The sequence below is a fragment of the Rattus norvegicus genome, chromosome 13 (genome assembly GCF_036323735.1).
Source record: "Rattus norvegicus strain BN/NHsdMcwi chromosome 13, GRCr8, whole genome shotgun sequence".
Classification (NCBI taxonomy): domain Eukaryota; kingdom Metazoa; phylum Chordata; class Mammalia; order Rodentia; family Muridae; genus Rattus; species Rattus norvegicus.
The window spans coordinates 79,235,925-79,255,641 of NC_086031.1; the positions used below are offsets into that span (position 1 = coordinate 79,235,925).

The following is a 19,717-nucleotide window of genomic DNA, read 5'->3' on the forward strand; positions in this document are numbered from 1 at the left end:
TTTTCTCTTAATTCCATGTAAGCCTGCCACGCTTACACCCTTTAGAATAGCTTACTGGGCTGGCCATTGTAATTTGTAGGCTTTGGGGCTGCATAGAGCTGTCAATTGCTTTCTCCCGTAGCTTGCATAGCACCTGTGGATGCTTTGAGACCTTGTCCTCAAGCAGGAGGCTCCTAGGTCAGGTCTAGCTCTATTCCTCCAAATGCTCTGTCTGAAGTATGTGGTGTCTTCACCTCTAGGGTCTTGCCTTCAGGTTCTGAGAGCAGCCATGGTAAATGGTAATGGTTTCTGTTATTTTGGAGCCTCTTGAACTTGATTAATATAACTTGAAGGGAGGTTTCCAAATACCTGACACTGGGGATTTGTTAGAGTCCATGACTCTTTAGGGAAGGATCATTACCCCATGTGGTATAGCTCCATTTAATCATTTAATCTCTCTCTCTCTCTCTCTCTCTCTCTCTCTCTCTCTCTCTCTCTCTCTGGTTGTGTGCGTGCGCGCGCGTGTGTGTGTGTGTGTGTGTGTGTGTGTGTCTGTGTGCGCGCGCACCCTTTTGTGGGTTATTGAGGTTCTTTCTCCCGTTTAATGTCCGTGGCACTTTTTCAGCAGGTCAGCATTTAGTCCACCATCTTGCTTAATAGTTTTATTTGATGTAAACTGTAAATCTTCTGATTGAGTCTAATGTTTAAATAAGATTCCGCTTAAAATTCATCTTGAGTTCAGAGTACTCTGAAGAATGATAAGGCAAGGAAAGGAAATGGCATCAATCTGCATCAAAACCTTCAGGACTGACTTCAAGTATACCAGACTCATCTGACCTACATAGTCCCAATTTGCTCAAATTGCTGCCAGCCTTCCTTACCGCGAACCAGCCATGGTGTCACAACTACCATGAAGACAGCTCTGCTGAAGTAACTGGTGTGAATACCTCGATCCCTGCTCACACAGAAGCCACCTATGTGTGCTAAGTGTCAAGACAGAGATGTGGGCTTGGTGGTGGCTTAGAAATGAAGGCCTAATCGAGTGGCTAAGGACTGTGGTCTGTAAGGTATTGGGTGTGTGAAGGAGGCGCAGACATGCAGGGTAGCAGGATGCAGAGCTGGTTCTCAGCTCACACAGTTACTTCGAGGGGCTGTGCTCCTTCAGCATGTGTCATAAACATCAAGTCCTCCCATCATCCCCCGTGTCATCGGGAGCCCGAACTTTCCAGAGACTTGCCTGTCAGTAAGCCTGTTCCTGACAGTTTCCACTCCTTTCTCATAAGAACCTACTGTAACTATACGTCAGACTCTGGCCGTGCTAATCTTCCAGAGCATGCATTATTTCTTAGCCTCTGATAGCAGACTGTGTGCTCTTGTTTTCCCAATTCAAACATTTCTTAATAAACTAAAGAATAAAATGCCATAAGCAGCAAATCCCCGGATCTCACCTCCATAGGGCCTGGTCCAGCTCCTCATTAGAAGAGGAAAGGGAGGAAGCAGCCAGCAGAAGAGAGCACAGTGTGGGGGGGAGGAAGGTCTGTGCTCCTCACTGCAGTTACACAGGCACTCGTGCACAGCTAGGAGAGGCGGGAACCGGTGCCAGGCAGTGCTCAGATGAACATGGATGGGCACAGCTTCTGTCTGCTGCAAGGTCTTTGAGATCTGTTTTCCTTCAGTCTGTGTCATGTGCACCTTACTTATCACCAGCTCTAAAATAGTTGAAGTTATTCCCCACTATAGATGACCAACCCTCTAACAGACTAGCATGTGAAACTAGCGAGGGAAATGGTGCTCTGCTGTTGGAGACCTGTGTAACCATTGGCATTAAACCTCTTCTCCTAGAAGGTTCTTCATATATCTAGAACTGAACAATTGAACAGCTAACTATAGTCAAGCACATATGTCAGATGGCTTCTCATCTGTGGGGTGGCGGGCTGTGAAAGGTACCCTGATTCCTGGTCAAGATAGGTCGAATCCCTGGGGGACCCTAAAGGATGGCAGGCACATTCCCAGTCTCCCAGGAGATCAGGCCCCTCTTATGTAGCTACAGCCCCTCCCACCACAGCCCTCTGTAGGTGGGTTTGAGACAGACCAGTCACTAGAGCAACGCCCCAAGCCCCTCCTCCACAGGCGAGGATGTGGCCACAAGTCAAGCAGGCTCAAGACAGATCAGTCACATAGAAGCAGGACCCCCCCCCCAATATGTAGATGAGGTTTTCCCAAGTTCTCAGGCCAAACCAGTAGGAAGTACCTGCTGTCAGACCCCAACTCATCCCAAAACTGTATGTAAGAATCCTATTCAGAAGGATTAAAGGTGTGCAGGAATTACTCCATTGTCTGAGAGCTTCTGTCATAAGAGATGTAACACCGCCTCTTGGGGAAGAGATCTGCTCTCCTGAAATCACTGCCAGAAGCTCCCCTGCACCCCTTGCTGGCCAGTCAGTCTCCTGTCCAGCTCAGCCTGTCCAGCTCAGCCTGGCCCGAGCCAAACTGTAACAGCAGCTGCGGAAACAGAGGCGGAACAGCACCAGCAGCGAAAGTAGGGAAAGCAGTTCCCCCTCCCTGCCAGAGTTCTCCCCCCTTAACCTGAACCCGTGCACCTAGCCAGACTAGAGCTCTCAGTGGAAAGCCTCCAGCATGAAGCCCCACAGTCATCAGTGTCTAAATGACGAGCCTTGAGTCTTAAGACACAGTAAAAAGTACGAGAAGGGAATTATTTAAATTTCTTTTACACATGTTTACCAGACCAAAAGAAAATTGAGTGTCCTGGGAATATTGCTCAGTCAGTAAAGTGTTTGTGTGCACTTTATTGAGGACCTGAGTTGGGATCCCCAGTATCCACATTAAAACAACAACAACAACAGCAGCAACAACAACAACAATTCAGTATGACAGAGCATCCATCTCTAACCTCCGTGTTGGGGTAGGGGACAGACAGAGACAGATGGATTCCCCAAGTTTGCTGGCTAGCCTTAGCCAATTGGAAATTCAGTGAGAGACCCTGTCTCAAAAATAAGGTGGAAGGGCTAAAGAGATGGATGGCTCAGTGGTTAGAGGCCCTTGTATTTTCAGAAGCCCTGGGTTTCATTCCCAGCACCCGCATAGTGGCTCACAACTGTCTGCAGCTCGAGTTCTAAGGGATCCAGTTACCTCTACTGCCCTACACAGGCACCAGACATGATTGTGGTGCAGATGTATGGAGATGCGAGCAAAATACTCATACATATAAAGTAAAGTAATTTAACCTCATACTAAACTAAGTACAAAATATAAGGTGGAAGAGGAAGACACTCAGTGCCAGCTTCTGGGCTCCACATGCATGTGCACCAAACACACATGCATTCACATATACCTGCACACACAAACACACATGCATTCACATAGACCTGCACACACAAACACACATGCATTCACATAGACCTGCACACACAAACACATGCACTCACTATAGCTGCACACACAAACACATGCACTCACATAGACATGCACGCACAAACACACATGCACTCACATATACCTGCACACACAAACACACATGCACTCACATATACCTGCACACACAAACACACATGCACTCACATATACCTGCACACACAAACACACATGCACTCACACAGACATGCACACACAAACACACATGCACTCACATATACCTGCACACACAAACACACATGCATTCACATAGACATGCACACACAAACACATGCACTCACTATAGCTGCACACACAAACACATGCACTCACATAGACATGCACGCACAAACACACATGCACTCTCATAGACATGCACACACAAACACACATGCACTCACATATACCTGCACACACAAACACACATGCATTCACATAGACATGCACACACAAACACATGCACTCACATATACCTGCATGCACAAACACATGCACTCACATATACCTGCACACACAAACACACATGCATTCACATAGACATGCACACACAAACACACATGCACTCACATAGACATGCACACACAAACACACATGCACTCACATATACCTGCACACACAAACACACATGCACTCACATAGACATGCACACACAAACACATGCATTCACATAGACATGCACACACAAACACACATGCATTCACATATACCTGCACACACAGACATTGTGACAGAGAGGTAGCCAGGAGCTCTACATCTAGATCTGCAGGCAGCAGGAAGAGACAGCCACTAGGCCTGGCTTCATTCAGCTTATGAAACTTCAAAGCCCATCCCCTAATGACACAGTTCTTCCAGTAAGGCCACACCTCTAATAACGCCCCTCCCTATGAGTCTGTGAGGGGCATTTTCCTTGAGATCGCCACACTGATATTCAGAGGTTTGTGTGGTTCCTCCCATATTGACTCTTGGACTTGACTGTGACTTTCTTTAGTGCTTGCATTCTTAAGGCATGCTGCAGGCACAAGCTTGCTGAGCGCATGCGTATTGGACTTCGTCTTGTACTGCTCCAGTTAGAAACCAGTGGGCGTGACTAAGAAAACTGTCTCGGAGTGCTCCACTTAGAAACCAGTGGACGTGACTAAGAAACTGATGAAAACTATCTGGAAGTCTTGCCTTCGAGACAAGCTGGAGCTTTCAGAAGCTTCAGTCTAATGCCAAGGTTTGCTGATAAGGCCCCCACAATGTAGACTCCAAGCTGTTCGTCCCACACAGTGGCATGTATAAAGGAAGTCTCGCCTCTGGTGCCTGGGAGCTGACTTCCTTCCCTAAGAATGACTCTGAGCCTGAGGTCCGTGGCTAGACCAGTCTCTGGAGCCAAGTGCCTATTGTAGGCTTCACTGGAAAGGCACGGAACTTGGGGAAGCTCCAGGGGGATGCTTGGCATCTGCACCACAGTCCTCCACGACGATTAATGCTGACGAGTTTGTGCAGCCCTCAGTGGCTGCATTCCTTACTTAGGGCACTTAGGAGCAACCCGCTGCCTCACAGCCACCTCAGGGGCTATAAATTGGTGGACTCAGAAGGGTGGGGCAATCAATCCAGCACATGGACTGAAAAGCTATCTGACCAGCAGAGGGTGCTGCTGAGCAACTAGAAAAGTGAAGGCCTTTGGGGATGTGGGACAGTCACCCAGTACAGTTAAGCACAGAGCAGCAGAAAGCGTGGGAAGATGATGTGCGATGCGCACTCCTTTCTGGTCTTTTTGTTGTACTTTTATGGACGTTTTACTTGATCTTATTTTATACCGGCTTCTATGCATCTGCTTTTAGTCATCTCCATAATCCCCACGCACTTGTCTGACTTTGTTTTTTCCTTATTGAGCAATCTTCTATCTACCTTTTTTGTCTCCTTATTTATTGTTTCTTCCTCTCTACCATTAAGTAGTGTTTTGATTGTATCTTTCAAATTTTTAAAAAGGTTTGTAATTTTTTTGGTTTATTCCCTTATATTTATTTTAGTTATGAACTCTCTCATGAAATCTTTTTATTTTTCTCTCCTCTAATCTCTTGCTCTTGCCTTCTTTACGTTCTTCTCCCTTCCTTTCCTTTAGTTCGTCTTTTCTTCTTGTTCTTTCCTTTCTCCTTGCCCCTTCATTAGTTTCAATAAAAATTAATAGGTAAAGCATAAAGGACCCTTCCAAAGCCAGGCAGTCACCTCTGAAGGGAAAGGCAGCATTGGAGAGATCGGTAACAAGAGTTCTGCTTGTGATATCGCTGGTGGTTCTCTCCAAAACTATTTGTTAAACTTCACAGGTATGCCACATGCTGCACCATGGGTTTATTTTTATTTACAACTCATATATGGAAATTCAGTAAAGCATAAAGTGTATGGCACACACACACACACACACACACACACACACACACACACACACACACGAGTATGCTTATGTATGGGTTAAACAGTTTAGAAGAACATGGGAGAAAGAACACAGCAATGAACCCCTTTAAGGGCTGAAACTCTAGAGTAGGGGAAATTTTACCTTCATGATACACAACTTTATTTTCGTTTTATGTGTTTCATGCTTTCCAAATTAAAGAACAAAGAGTAGGAGGAATTAAGACAAAACTAATTGCACATATATGATTTCCCTTGGTTGGGTGGGTGGAGACATAGAAAGGCTGTGACTATTTTGTGTCCTCCTGCCTCAGACTCTCGAGAGTCTGAGATTACAGGCCTGCACCATCATGTCCCACAAGAGCTTGTTTTTCTATTGTTTCCAGGCCATACTCACACTACTTAATGCTGGCCCCATACTTTGAGAAGCCCCAACAGCAAAGCTGTCCCATTGTTAACATGCTGGGAACTAGAGGAAAAGTAGTCTGTACCAGTGAATATAGTACACGCTGCATAGGAAGTCCAAGAATTTGGTTGTAGTACACATGGCACAGGCAAGGGAAAGAATTATTTATTTGAGTTGTAGCCAAAGATATGTCTATTTTGAAGCCTATGTATGAATGGCAATGTAGCCTTCCTGAAGCTGGGATATGCCAGGGTCATTTGAAACCAACAGAAGAAGCAATGTTCTTGAACTCTGTGTCTAACTTTGCAGGTCTTCTTAGCTGTGACTTGGGTAGCTACAGTAAACAAAACTGTGTAGTCGTTTAAAAATACCCACAAAGTCAGCTAGCCTCGTGAAGCTTTTAAAAATAGATTTCTTGAAAAGGTGACAAATAACAGAATTAATTTTAGGTCAGGAAAAATATTTATTTTTGTCCATATTAGGACAAATGTTTACATGGCTTGGAGTTAGCTTTTCAGTCTTTTTGTGGTGTTTGGCTCTAAAATAAAAAGCAAAAAACCCCAAATTTCTGCCAGTGGTTTTCATGTGTATAGCATCCTTGTGATTACACTCATGGGAATCTAGAAGCTGGGAGCCATCTTCAAGTGGGAATCGTTCTTCTTCCAGTCCCAAAGGTGTTCCCCTCTCAGATGAGGAAGACCCTCCCCGGTAGGAAGCTGGAAGTCTCTGCAGTGCAGAGCCCTGCTTTCCCTAGTCCCCTACTTTGTCTTCTATTCTTGATCTTTTCACTCTTAAACCTGTTACATTATTGCAACCCAGCTAGCTGTTCCTTACCTCTTTGCTATGTTAAACCTATCCTGCCGTCACAGTAAGGAATGATGTTTGATTTCTCTTTCCTGGGAGTCCTAGGTTCTGTTCGCCAGCCTGTTCTGTCCACACTTTGTTGATATGGAGCCTGACTTTACTGTGCAGGTACTATGTTCTGGGTAAACTTATAAAGCTCTTATTGGTCGCTCCTTCCATTGTCTTGCAGTGAGTTCTGAGTAATCCGTATTAGACAGCTGGTAAGGAAAATGTTCATTTTAGATCTAGATGTGTGCTATAAGTGTCGGGTTGGTAATGATACTGGTGAAATCAGGTCTGTTTTGTAAGCCTACTTCCTTAACAATGAGTAATGGATCAATATGAGGTCCTAAGTGCCTTTCTTAGTTCTTAATAGTTAAACTGAATCTAAACTACCATGTGTTACTAAATTAATGCAATTATACTAAATTTTTGCTTATTTTGGAGATAGTAGCATAAACCACAGCAGGTCAACTGGAGTTGGAATCCTAAGTGTCCTCTCAATACTCAGGTTAATTCCATGCTTCATGGTGACACTGGAAGGTGGGGCCTGATGAGGGGTTTCAGATCATCGAGGGTGAGTCCCTGAGGCGGTTGATGGGACCTAGCCCTTCTTCTCTCTTGCTTCCTGGCCATGAGCTGAATGTTTTGCTCTGTCAGGCATGTCTGCTGTGCTAGGAAGTCTAGTCACATATTAGCAACATATTATAGAATGAAATGTGAGCCAAAACAAACGTTTCACAAGTTGACTTTTCAGCTATGTTGAGTGGTCAGGGAAGCTGGCAGAGACACAGCCAGACCAATCTGTGGGCTTCTGAAACACATTCCAGTGAGAGTTCCCACTGAAGTGGTACTGATTCATAGCATTTCTATAGAGAAGATAAGTATTCCCACAGGGTTTTATACACAGGGTTACTTGTTATGCATGTGTGCTTGGACTAGCATTACATTTCTTCTGTTGAATGTGGCAGGCCTTGTGATTTCTTCTGTGCTTTATTGCAGATAAATCTAAATGCTTGTAATCGTCACCTTGGCTTGGTTTATGATAATCACATTTTAAAGACACCCTACTATGTTTAGTTACCATGTCTTCTATTTTGCTAGATATAAATTTTAAAGGCAAATAAAATTTTTCTAGTGTGGTTTAAATGAATGAGTGTTTAACGTATTACCTACATATCCGTTTTGTTAGTTTATACACTCTTGGCTGTATGAAGATTGAACGTTCCTTAACAAATCCTACATGAATAAAATATAAATTTTTTGTGGGTATTTTTCACTATTTTCCCATGGCTTAAAGTTTTTTTATACAAAGATTCTATGTGTATCTTTATCTTGATGACCTAATCACTCTCAAAGCGTTTGTCTTCTAATCCTACACCTGATTACAGCCAAAGACTAAGAGCGTGTGCGCCTCCATTGCTAACATATCCCATCAGGTTAGGGTTCAACATAGAACATTCAGTCCATGGGACTGCTATGAGTATTGTATGAAGAGGTATGTGACTAATACATACAGCATATGTGAGAGGAGAACCGCCAAGTCCATGTAGATGTCCTAGTCAGTGTACATGTGTTGTGAGATGTAACTGCAGAGGCCATTTTTCCTAATGTCCCTGCATGGGTGCCACTGGGCTGGCTGGGGTCAGCTTCCCTCTGTGGAATTGCTTTGGCCTGAAGTGTGGGGCCATGTGTTCAGGGTTCTTATTGTTCCCCTGATGTGCATGCGTGCGGCTGCTCTGCCAACACTCACTCTCGCGATGACAGTTTTGAATAGAATGAGTCTTCCCACTGGACACAATGTCACTCTGTGTTCCAGATTGGCCTCAAACGTCTCCTAAAGGCCGAAGGCTGACCTTGGCCTTTCGCTGTCTCTTCTCCCAGGTCCGTCTCACAGGTGCTGGGGTTCAGGTGGGCACCGCAGTGCCCGGCTCCACGCCACTCCTCCCCGAGGTTGTTTTAGCTATTCTCATCGTTGTTCTATTTCCCCGTAGTTTTAGAGTAGTTGTATCTTTACTGTGTAAGATTTTACTATCACCTTGTTGAAAACAGTTGTTACCTCCGTGACTTAGTTGTAGATTAACATTTCTAACATGAGACTCTTGGTTTGATGTTTTTTCTTTCTGATCCAACAGCCTTTCACTTCCCTCTTGCTTCAGTACCTTGTCTTAACCTCCGACAGCACATCAAGATGAAGGAGGTTTCAATCCCTTCTTGTTTTTCTGAGCTTATATTCTGAAGGGTATTGCATGTTTTTTAGTACTTCTTTTTGCATCATTGATGTGATCATGTGTTCTTTTTCATAGTTTTATTAGCATTGCTGCGTTAATTGACTTTTTAAGTTGTGAATAAGGCTTGTGTACCTGAAATAAGTCCTTGATATGTAATTATTCTCATATGTTGATGAGTTTTTTTGCTTTTTTTTTCTGAGAAGGCATTTCTTTGTGTAACAGAATCCTGGCTTTCCTAGACTCACTTTGTAGACCAGGCTGACCTCAGACTTACAGAGGTCCATCTACCTCTGGCCTCCCTAGTGCTGGGAATAAACCTCCACGCCCAGCCCTTGGCTTATCTTAAGAAATTTTATATCTCTGTCGATGGGTAATTTTATTTCTTGTACTATTCCGTGCAATAGTAAGACCAGTTTCAAGTGAAATAATAATTATTCTTCTTTAGTTTATATCCTACTTTTTCATACACTGTTATATTTTTGTTTTAACTTATATGCACTTACATGACCTTTAAAATGTGATTTTAAAGTATGAGTAATAGATGCAAAAATATACTTCTTTTTACCTTTTTCTTGTTTTATTACATATTTTTTGTTTTATTTTCAGTAATTCCCTAGTAACCATCTTCTTATACAAAGCCTATAATACATATCCTATTTATCTTTATAATAATTTCTAGGGATAGAGTTTATATGTTTTAATTTTTTAGGAGAACGTCATACAGAATAATCACGGCATTTTCATACATACATTTTTACTTTATTTCATTCATATTCAGAGTTCAGCAGGGTCAGTAGGATCCTGTGAGCTCCTCTCCCATGCGTGACTAGCTGTTGACAGCCACAGAAGGTATTTACTTCTTAGACAGCGTTTATGAGCATATTCTGGCTCTGGCATTCTTTCTACCCCCTTTCCATGATATTCTCTGGGTCTAGAGCAAGTTGTATAAATATTTGGTTTAAGTTTAATCAGTCAGCTGTCCCTTATTCTCAGCACTGTGAGCAGCCACGTCTCTACATCCACCACCATTCCGTGTAAGGAGCAGCTTCCCTGATGAATGCTGGAAGTAGTGTTTCCCTGTGCGTGAGAAGATGGAGAGTTCTCCTACGGCCGTGGGACGGTAGGATTAACATAATAAAATGGCCACCTTACCCAAAGCAATCTACAGATTCAATGTAGTCTCCATCAAAATTCCAGCACAGTGTTTCACAGAAATCGGAAGGACAGTTCTCCACTTCATGAGGGCAAACAACAAATCCTGGATTGATAAAACATTCCTGAACGATCAAAGAACTGCTGGAGGTCTCTCCATTCCCAATTTCAAATTACACTCCAGAGTGGTGGTTCATGCACGGAATCAAAGCGAAGATACTGACATAAATATGTACACCCACGGACATCTGATTTGTGAGTGAAGAACCCAGAAATACAAGATAGCATCTTCCAAAAAAAGGAAAAAGGTGCTGGTCAAACTGATCATTTAGAAGATTACAGATCGATCCGTACTTATCACCCTTCACAAAACTCAATGCCAGATGGATCGTAGACAACGTGAAACCAGATATACTGAACCTGATAGAAGAGAAAGTGGGAATAGCCTTGATCTCGTTGGCATAGGAGAAGACTTCCCGAACAGAACACAGGTCCCAAGGTTAACAATAGATGGGACCTCATGAGACTAAAGAGCTTCTATAAGGCAAAGGGCACCATCACTTGGACAAAGCAACAGCCTACAAAATGAGAAAAGAGTTTTACCGACTTTTTACCCAATAGAGGACTAAGATCCAAAATAGATAAAGAACTCAAGAAATTGGATATCAAAATTCAAAAAAAAAAATCCAATTTTAAAATGGGATACAGATCTAAACAGAATTTTCTATAGAGGAAACTCAAATGGCTGAGAAACACACAAAGAAATGTTCAACATCCTTAGCTGTCAGTAAACACCTTTGAGATTTATCTTACACCTATCTGAATGGTTATGATCAATAACACAAGTGACAGCTCATGCTGGGGAGGATGGAGAATAAGGGAACACTCTTCCATTGCTGGAGGAAGTACAGACTTGTACAGCCACTATAGAAATCAATGTGGAAGTTTCCCAGAACATTGGGACTCTCTCTACCTCGAGATCCGTCAAACCATTCTTGTACGTTTACCAAAGGATGCTTCACCCTTCCACAAGGACACTTGCTCAACCACGCTCATTGCTGCTGTATTCATAATAGCCAGAAACGGGGAACAGCCTAGTCCCTGGACACAAGAATGGATAAAGGGACTGTGGGGTACATGTGCACATGAAGTGTTACTCAGCTGTTAAAAAAAATGACATTGTAAAATTTGCAGGCAAATGGATGGAACTAGAAGAAGTCATTCTGAGTGAGATAACCCAGACCAAGAAAGAGAAACACAGTATGTATTCACTTTTATGTGGATAGTAGACATTGAATAAATAAAATCTAACTTATAATCTGTAGACTCGGAGAGGATAGTTGACTAGGGAGGACACATGGATCTCCCTGGGTGGGGTAAATGAATAGATTTTATATGTGGACTGGAGGTGGATTGGAATGCAAATGGGAGGACAAAGTGGGGAGGTGGGGGATAGGGTTGAGCAAGAGAATGCAGGGAGAGGCAGACAGCTAGAAATGAGGAGCATTTGCGGGATGGTAAGGAAAGCTGGTGAGGCAGTAACTCCCTAAAATATATTAAAACAACCCTAGTGAGGTCTCTTGATAGTGGGAGTGACAGAGTTCCAACTGGCAATCTCTTGTCACCAAAGAAGTCTTCTAGTACCACAGATGGGTTTCATTTAGTTGTTGGCCAAGGGGCTCCCATGGAAATCTGTAAATAACCTGAGCTGTTGCCAAGACAATGGGTTACTCTAGGCAATGGGGTCCCATTGTTGAGGACAGCACCCACACAACTGGCTTAACGTGGAGAAGTCAAACTGGAGCCTACATGGAGCCTTCACCCCTATACCCCAGTGCCTTTAACATGGGTAGGCACTCTGCAAGCCTTTAAAAGGAAAGGACAGACAGCACTCCAGCCACAAACTCTGTGACCTACAGCCTGTCCTGCCTGTAAGATACGCTACAGCAATGGTAGCACGGAACTTGTGGGGTAATCAACCAACATCTGACTTGACTTAAGGCCCACTCTACAATGTGGAACCCATACCTGACACCGTTTGGGTGGCCAAGAACCAGAGACTCGATTAGGTAGCCCAGCGACCTAGGGTAAAACCAAAATACTACTGGTCTTTAAAAAAAGGTAACAATAAAATCACTGCTATTGCTATTCTAACATGATCAGAGATCAGAGATCAGAGCCTTCTTCAGCCATCATCAGAGAAGCTTCCTCCTGCAAGACATGGGAACAAATACAGAGACGGACAGCCAGAGAGAGAGAGAGAGAGAGAGAGAGAGAGAGAGAGAGAGAGAGAGAGAGAGAGACCTTGGAGCGCACAACTCTAAATGAGACGTCTCCATCGAATCCCTCCCCTCAAAGCTCAAGGAACCTGTGGAAGAGAAGCAAGAAGGCTGTAAGAGCCAGAGGGAGGGAGGACACCAAGGAAACAAGGCCCTCTGAATCAACAGTGCAAGACTCATATGAATTCAAGGACCGAAGCAGCAAGGAGTGAGCCTACAAGGACCTGCACCAGATCCTCTGCACATACACATCCTAGCTTTCAGCTTAGTATTGTCATGGGACTCCTGAGTGTGTGAATGAGTGGGTCCTGATCTTTGTGCCTGCTCTCGGGGCTTCTCTCCTCCTGTAGGATTGCCTTGTCCAGCCTTGACGTGATAGTTTTTATCTTATATTTTATAACGTTTGGTTGTTACCTCTAGCAGCCTGTCCTTTTCTAATGAGAGACAGAAAAGGAGTGGGTTTGGAGCAGAGAGGAGGTGGGGAGGGACTGGGAAGAGTGGAGGGAGGGGAAACTATGTCAATCTATTGTATGAGAAAATATTTTCAATAAAAAAATTTTTCAAAAAAACCTCATGGATGTTTAGAAGGCATTTTGATGTTGGTTTAGCCAAACAACTATAGTAAATCCTTCCACTGTGTCCCTATCACCTCCCCAGCCATGGATACACACACACACACACACACACACACACACACACACACGTATATGTGTGTGTGTGTGTGTGTGTGTGTGTGTGTGTGTGTGTATATATATATATATATATGTATGTATGTATGTATGTATGTATGTATGTATGTATGTATGTATATTGGACTGGGATTACAGAAAAGTACCAGTGAAGAAATAAATGCAGATCGGGCCTTGACTCCAATCCAATGTGAAGTTTGTTCTCCCCTCTTGTGCCATATTGCATTCGTGTGTACTCGTGGTCGGGTAGGTTGGGATTTTAGTTTGTTAGGGATTCATCTTGGTAAGACTACTGATGCCTGAGGCTTCATAACACCTAGCATCTTAAAAGCTAGCCAGCAGGAGAGGTTCCCAGATCAGTTTCAGCTTTATTTCTCTGTATCTTACACCCAATGCATGTGGTCTCTTCAGCCAAAGGTTCTTATCATCTGGTTCTGGTGGGTAGTTAAGAAGAATGGCAAGTGTATGTATCATTTTGGGGGGCCTCTGGTCAGCAGTCCATAAGGACATACCTGGCGCTCAGATTTTTTGTTTAAGAAAAACTATGGCTTCTAGAAACAGCCCATGTTTCAAATCCTTCAAGTCCCCTAGATTTCCCACTTCAATGTCTTAGTCAACCTTAAGCAATATGTCAGAACCCCATTATTCCTGAATTGTACACTTTAGTGAGCTGGGCCGCCTTATCTTACAACTCTCAACTACCTTAGACTGTGTAACCCAATGTGAGGTTTTTACTTTCCAATTTAATTCCTGCCAGAAATATTTACTGTTCCTTTCCTGGTGATTCCAGTTGGTTTTAAATTGCCTATTTTTACCATGTGATCTTATTTCCTATATTTGCAGCAAGCCCATTTGTGTTTAAATGATTAAACTCAGGATACAGCACTTTACTTCCTATATAAGCAGGGAGCATGAGGAGGACCCTGCTGATGCAAGACAAGAAAGCCATGTTGGATTCCCTGTCTCAGTTTTACAAGACTACAAGAAAAGGGGCTGTACTGAGTTTAGGGAAGACTCTAAACAGCCCCAAAATAATCCCAGGGAAGGCCTCTGTAGCTTAAGCTAATTGTGGTGCCTAACTAAATTACTGTGGCCTGGGAGTCAAAGAGCTATGGCTGCTTTTGCTTAGATCTCGGCTCCACCTCTTGACCTCTCCATGGAGGTTGTAGTTATTGGGTCTTATGGGTACGTGGCAGTTCCTGCTAGTCCAGTGTTCAGGAAATCACTTTAAAAGGAAATTGGTATAGTCACAGGAAGAGCAAGATTAAATAAGTAAAAAAAAACCCCTGCTATTGCATGAGTTGTTGTGAAAAAGACATCTGAAAAGAAGCTTTTAAATGAACCAGGTGAGAAACTCGATGAGTGGCAATGAAGGAATGGCTTGACAGTCAAACTTAAGTCAGATTTAAGAGGTGACATTCATGGAGTTGTAAGCAAGCTACTTTAAAATGCAGTCGTTCTGCAAGCGCTAGCCAGTTAAGACCTTCGGCTTTGTGTGACCCTTTTGTCCTTTGCTTCCGACACCGTTTTGTTTGAGTTTATTGCTGCCTGCGTGCTTCATTTACATAGTTACTGCCATTTGTTCAGTCACCTGGACGTTTTCTTTTTTTTTTTTTTTTAATTTTTTTTTTTTTTGGTTCTTTTTTTCGGAGCTGGGGACCGAACCCAGGGCCTTGCGCTTCCTAGGTAAGCGCTCTACCACTGAGCTAAATCCCCAGCCCCCGTTTTCTATCCAGGGTGGAGTAGAGGACACATGGTTACCAACTCTTTGTGTTCTAAGCTGTTAAACATGAAACTACTTTCTTAAAAGCCTCTGTGACCTTTCACCACACATACACAAGTGGCCATAAAAAGGCAGTATCCGTGGATATTGAGCAGATGTGGGAGCAGTAACTCCATATGACCTCAACTAGTGGGGAATTTTCAGATAGGAATCAGACCTGAGTGGGACTGTCCTTCACAGTAGTGATTACCGTAACTGGGACCATAGCATCAGACCTGCTTATCTGTAAGTAGAATTGTTCATATGATACATCCCACAAGGAAACATAGTTGAATAAGATTCTAGATAGATAATATAGGTTTATAATTGATACAGACTTTAGATTTGTCTTTATATTGGCTAGTGCAATCTCCATCAAAATACAGTGTTACAATTGTAACATTCCTTTGTTATGTTTACTTGTGCCTTCAAGTGTGTTGACATTTGCACAAGGCAGAAGCATGGTGAATATTGTAGTGTTTTGGAATGGATCAAGTGAAATGCCAAATTATACTAGTGTGTATTGTACTTCAAACTGTCACGTTCTTGTGTGGAGAAAGTCCCCTCACATAAGGGATATAATGGAGTACTGTGGATTCATCTAAACACTCTATGAGAAGAAATGGGAAGTACACAGGAACAACTTTTGTTCCAGAGTTACGGTGTCTGGGAAACTCACATCCTACACATCTGCTCAAGCTATGAGCTCTACTGAGGTCAACTACATGCATTTTTTTTGTCATTAAATAGCACATTTATGTGGAGTGATGGTTTTGCACACCCTTGATGTGTCTCTGTCCTTCCTTGCTTGCCTAAGGCACCTTCTGATTGTTTAAAATAAAAAAAAAACTATGGCCTTTAGCAAAGTAGAATAGGAAGACAGGACTCCCAGGCACAGAGAGGAACTCTGGGAAGGAATGAGGTGCGGAGGATTCGCCTGTGAGAAATGGAAGTTGGATGTATGAAACTGAGGAGAGAGAAGTAGAAACCTAAGGGTTCTTTGAAAAGCCAATTGTGCTGTGGCAGACGTGAAAGAGTGTTTTCCTGAAGTGGACACAGGTGAAAGACTAGGCAGACTCATGAAGGAATGATTCACTGAAACAGACACAGAAGAGAGGATGTTCTACTAAAGCAAGCACATGAAAGGACACGTAATGGAGGACTCTTTGCTAACAACACACTTGTGTGATCCACCATATGTTGCCTCCATTTGTCAGGACTATATGGACTTGGGCTGATTGATTGGATGCACATGCTGAGGCAAGGCCTGTGGAGGACATGTGATGTTTGGAGGGTAGAAATAGGACTCCATGGAGCTCAACTTGCTGGCACAGCTGGCTGTGCAACGCTTGTAGGTTTTTGCCGATCTTTGCTTCACTAAAGAGGCACAGTCAAGAACTTCTCCTGGTGTTCCTGTTGGTCCCTCCTGCTGATTAGAGCTGAGGCTGAGGCCTGGCTGTCTCTGCTAGGTCACATCATCACTGTTGCTAACCCAACTCTACCAGACTGGACTGCGGGTGTATCTGTGAAGTGTTTGTGAGTGGATCGAGCTGCCGCCGCCTGCTGACCTGTGAACTGAACTGCTGATTTCCAGACAACCCGGAACCTTTCTAAACAGGTTCACTTCCCCATATTCTTCTTTCCATTACCTCTGGTGGGTGGTGGGCTAAAAGGGAGGTTAAAGCATGTAAGAACCAACATTCAAATTAAGGTTTGAGAAACTAAAGTTACGAGGGATAATCAGCCATGAGTAAGAACTTCGATTAGTATAACAAAGTTAAAAGCTGGTAGGGAACAATCTGGCTTAAGGTCTAGGCATTAATTCATAAATAAATCAGCCCCCATGTCATTATTCTGGAACTGGGGTGGACATAGAAAAAGCTAATGGTTACACTTTTACTTGACAAACTGTTGCTTTAATACCTAATTTTGGAAAGAATTTTTGCAATTAAGAAAACATAATTTTTATTTATTAGATTATCATGTGTATGCATGTTTTACCTGTATGTGTCCTTAGTGCCCTCAGAGGCTAGAAGAGGGTTTTGGGTCCCCTGGAACTGGTGGTACAGATGGTAGTGAACCACCATGTGGTTGCTGGGAATTGAAACTGGGTCCTCAGGAAGAGCAGCCAGTGCTCTAACCACTAAGCCGCCTCTCCAGCCCCTGAGTGTAAGTACGGATGCCATTTTAAAGAGAATAGCTAGCAATAGTTACGGCCACAGGTAAAATCCCATAGCTAGCAGTAGTTCCGGCCACAGGTAAAATCCCATAGCTAGCAGTAGTTACGGCCACAGGTAAAATCCCCGTGAAGACCGTACATGGGAACTGAGTCTCAGAGAACAGCCTCCACCTGCTTAGCTGCTTCCCCAACACTGAGGGAGTGGCCTCAGTTTGTTAGCTGTGGCAGAACAGAACGTGTCAGCATTTGAAAGACCTCCACAGTGTGGCAAACTGGTGCTTCCCGGATGATCACTGTGTGGTACAAACTATACAGGCACAAAGTCTACGGTACACCAGAGCGTTTAATGTCATGGCAACAATCAGAGACTTGCCATGGCAGACCTTGCAGTGACCTTTGGAGAAGCTCCCACTTGTGTGTAAGAATATGGGCCTTTGTCTTGAATTGCTATTAAGATACTCCACCATTGTCCAACTAAATACGCTTAGCCGAAACAGCGTCATAGATTGAAGGTTAAAGTGTATACAAGAACCTAGCCACCCTCCATTAATTTTGAAGTTCAAGAGACTTTAAAAATATTTAAAACAGCATCTCTCTTATCACTAGTAAATATCACTTTTTTCTCAAAACATTATTTTCTGTTAACATACAAAGTATTTGTTATATTTAAATTAATAACCATTTTAAATTTCTGTTTTAATTTATAATAAATACTATTAGATAGAATCTATATAAATAACAGTTCTTTAGAATCTTAAATTTTTCTAAGAATTAAAGGGTCCACGATCTCAAAAAGTTTGGAAACTACAATGAGCACCACCTTTTTTTTTGTTTTTAAACTGTAAACTTCAGAGAAACTGGCGTCCTCACCTTGTGGTTGATATCACTAGGCCTTTACAACAGTTCACCTCTGACTTGCTTTCAGCCCCCATCCCACGTCAATTACAAGAGCACTACTGTGTTCTAATTCAGATAGTAAATAAAAATTCACATTAAGGCACTGTTCTTGCTTGGTGACTGAACTAAGTACATATCCTGATGGTACAGAATATGGTATGTATGTATATGTGTGCGCAAGTGTGTGTAAGAGACAGAGAAAGAGGGAGATAGAGTTGTAGTTTACTTGAAAAGTCCAAGTTACCTTGTAGGCAGCATACAGGGATTGGTGTCACAACTCACAGCAGCTAAGGATGCTCACACTGGGTCTGCATAAGAATGGGCCCCTCAGCAGAGAGGAGAGAGAGGCTCCCAGACCCTACCCCTCACTGGTAGATCAGAGTGCCTGGTGGGGTGTAATCATTGTTTTCACTGTGTCTCTAACCCCCAGGCTCCGATAGACTCTTCCAACCTAATGGTCACACAGATGGCCCTGGTTAAATGGGTCACGGCCAAATCACAAATCAAAACCAAGTTGTGATTCTGAGAAAGGGCCTGGTGGGGGTGGCAGTGGTGATAGAGATGGGAGGGAGAAAAGAGAGGGAAGGCAGGAGAGAGTAACAAGACATTAAATAATGCATAAATTGTGAAGTAACAAAATTAATCAATAAGAAATGTTTATATCATAAATTTTTATATGAAGCAAAACTATCTCAAAACTATTGCCATACAATTATTGTCAACAGAAACTCCTCTTATAAAAACCACCTATTCATGAAGGAATTTGTGCCCACATTCCTCATGTTGACATCCAGGACTGTGCTAGTTAGTTTTTGTCCACTTGACACAAATGGCGAGCTATCTGGGGAGAGGTACTCTCAGTTGAGGAATGACCTCTGTACTCTCAGCCTGTAGGCAGGTCTGTGTGGCAGTTTCTTTATTGTTGGTTGATGTAAAAGGGCCCAGCTCACTGTGGGCAGGGCCACCTCTGGGCAGGTGGTCCTGGGTTGTGTTAGAAAGCAAGCGGACCAGGGAATAGTGGCAGCGGCCTTGATTTTATCCTAGCACTGAGGAAGGGAAACAGAGGCAGGCAGATCTCTATGAGCTGAGGCCAATCTGGTCTACATAGCAAATTCCAAACCAAGAAAAGCTACATAGTGAGACCCTGTCTCAAAGCCAAGAGAAGAAGAGGAGAAGGGAGAGAAGAAGGGAGGAGGGAAAGAAGGAAGGAAGGAAGGAAGGAAGGAAGGAAGGAAGGAAGGAAGCACAGCCATGGGGAGCAAGCCAATGATCAGGCTTCTTCCACGGTCTCTGTTTTACTTCCCGCTTCAGGTCCTGGCCTTCAGTTTTGTACCCTGACTTCCTTTCATGAAGAAGGGGCAGCTATAAACTGAAGTTAAACCCCTTGTGCCCCAAGCATCTTTTGGTCGTGCTGTATGTCTTAGTTATTGATAAATTGCTGTGAAGAGATACCATGACTAAAAGATAAAAAAGAGAGCGTTTAATTAGGGGGTTA

The 19,717-nt window shown here is 43.2% G+C and overlaps 1 protein-coding gene across 2 annotated transcripts in view; it reads left to right on the top strand.

The window, feature by feature from the left end:
• Nme7 (NME/NM23 family member 7) overlaps nucleotides 1-19,717 on the top strand; it is a 129,429-nt gene that overhangs the window by 45,463 nt on the left and 64,249 nt on the right. The window contains exon 10 of one of the 2 annotated variants that reach the window (XM_063272011.1): nucleotides 722-5,327. Within the exon in view, the coding sequence (XP_063128081.1) occupies nucleotides 722-738 (17 nt within the window). The 3' untranslated portion in view covers nucleotides 739-5,327. 2 annotated transcript variants of the gene reach the window in all.